Below are 1,501 nucleotides of genomic sequence, written 5' to 3' on the forward strand. Positions count from 1 at the left end.
CCTGATCTGCCCCAGCTCTGCACACAGACATTGCTGCTGCAGCTCCAGGGAAGGCAACAAAAGGGGCTCTCAGGTGAAAACTTTTCTGGGAGATGCATAAGTTCATTGAAAGCCACGGAGAGCACATCTCCTTATTGACACCGTTTGGGGCCATAGCAAGAGACAAAAAACAAGAAATGGCACAAACAATGGTTCTGTTTGTGAACAAGATTAATATACTACAACAAAGGTAAAAAACACCCACAAACAAAAAAAAAAAAAAAAGGAGTTATTACAGATTACTCATATTACAATGACTTCAAAAAATTGGCAAGTACTTTACTGTTTCTGAAACTGTCCAGTCATCAGTGTCCGCACTGCAGCCTTGAGCTCCTGGTTCCTCAGGCTGTAGATGAAGGGGTTCAGGGCTGGAGGCACCACCGAGTACAGAACTGAGAGTGTCAGATCCAGGGATGGGGAAGAGATGGAGGGGGGCTTCAGGTAGGCAAAAAATGAGGTGCTGAGGAACAGGGAGACCACGGCCAGGTGAGGGAGGCAGGTGGAAAAGGCTTTGTGCCGTCCCTGCTCAGAGGGGATCCTCAGCACAGCCCTGAAGATCTGCACATAGGAGAAAACAATGAACACAAAACAACCAAAACCTAAACAGACACCAAGCAATGAAATCCAAACTTTTCTGAAGGTGGAGTGTGAGCAGGAGAGCTTGAGGATCTGGGGAACCTCACAGAAGAACTGGCCCAGGGCATTGCCATGGCACAGGGGCAGGGAAAATGTATTGGCTGTATGCAGCAGAGCATAGAGAAAGGCACTGGCCCAGGCAGCTGCTGCCATGTGGGCACAAGCTCTGCTGCCCAGGAGGGTCCCGTAGTGCAGGGGTTTGCAGATGGACACGTAGCGGTCGTAGCACATGATGGTCAGGAGGGAAAACTCTGTTGAAATGAAAAAGGCAAACAGAAACACTTGTGCAGCACATGCTGAGTAGGAGATGGTGCTGGTGTCCCAGAGGGAATTGTGCATGGCTTTGGGGACAGTGGTGCAGATGGAGCCCAGGTCGCTGAGGGCCAGGTTGAGCAGGAAGAAGAACATGGGCGTGTGCAGGTGGTGGCCGCAGGCTACGGCGCTGATGATGAGGCCGTTGCCCAGGAGGGCAGCCAGGGAGATGCCCAGCAAGAGGCAGAAGTGCAGGAGCTGCAGCTGCCGCGTGTCTGCCAATGCCAGCAGGAGGAAGTGCCTGATGGAGCTGCTGTTGGACATTCCTTCACTCTGGGCATGGTGGACTGTTGAAACAAGACATTGACAAGCTCTTTGAGTCAATCCTATGGGGTTATTTTAGGAATTCCCTCAAAACTACATCTCCACCTGTCGGAGAACTTCACTCAACATTTTTATTTTTGAGCTTGTGTTTGTGCACCTGAGTTACTGATTCATCTTCAGCATTGCTCTCAGCCTGAACCCTGGGGAAGCCCAGAAGGAAAACAGGGCTCCCTGTGTCTCAGTGCAGTCA

At 50.8% G+C, this 1,501-nt stretch overlaps 1 protein-coding gene across 1 annotated transcript; it reads right to left on the reverse strand.

Moving 5' to 3' along the window:
* Positions 1-318: 318 nt before the first annotated feature.
* On the reverse strand, positions 319-1,251 carry LOC118700979 (olfactory receptor 14C36-like). The gene has a single exon (XM_036405568.1). The coding sequence runs from the start codon at positions 1,249-1,251 to the stop codon at positions 319-321; it is 933 nt and encodes a 310-aa protein (XP_036261461.1).
* Between the last annotated feature and the right edge of the window lie 250 nt (positions 1,252-1,501).

This window comes from Molothrus ater, unplaced genomic scaffold, assembly GCF_012460135.2.
Source record: "Molothrus ater isolate BHLD 08-10-18 breed brown headed cowbird unplaced genomic scaffold, BPBGC_Mater_1.1 matUn_MA502, whole genome shotgun sequence".
Classification (NCBI taxonomy): Eukaryota; Metazoa; Chordata; class Aves; order Passeriformes; family Icteridae; genus Molothrus; species Molothrus ater.

Excerpts from the sequence above, each read along its gene's own strand:
- LOC118700979 (XM_036405568.1), bottom strand. The coding sequence starts at position 1,251 with ATGTCCAACAGCAGCTCCATCAGGCACTTCCTCCTGCTGGCATTGGCA.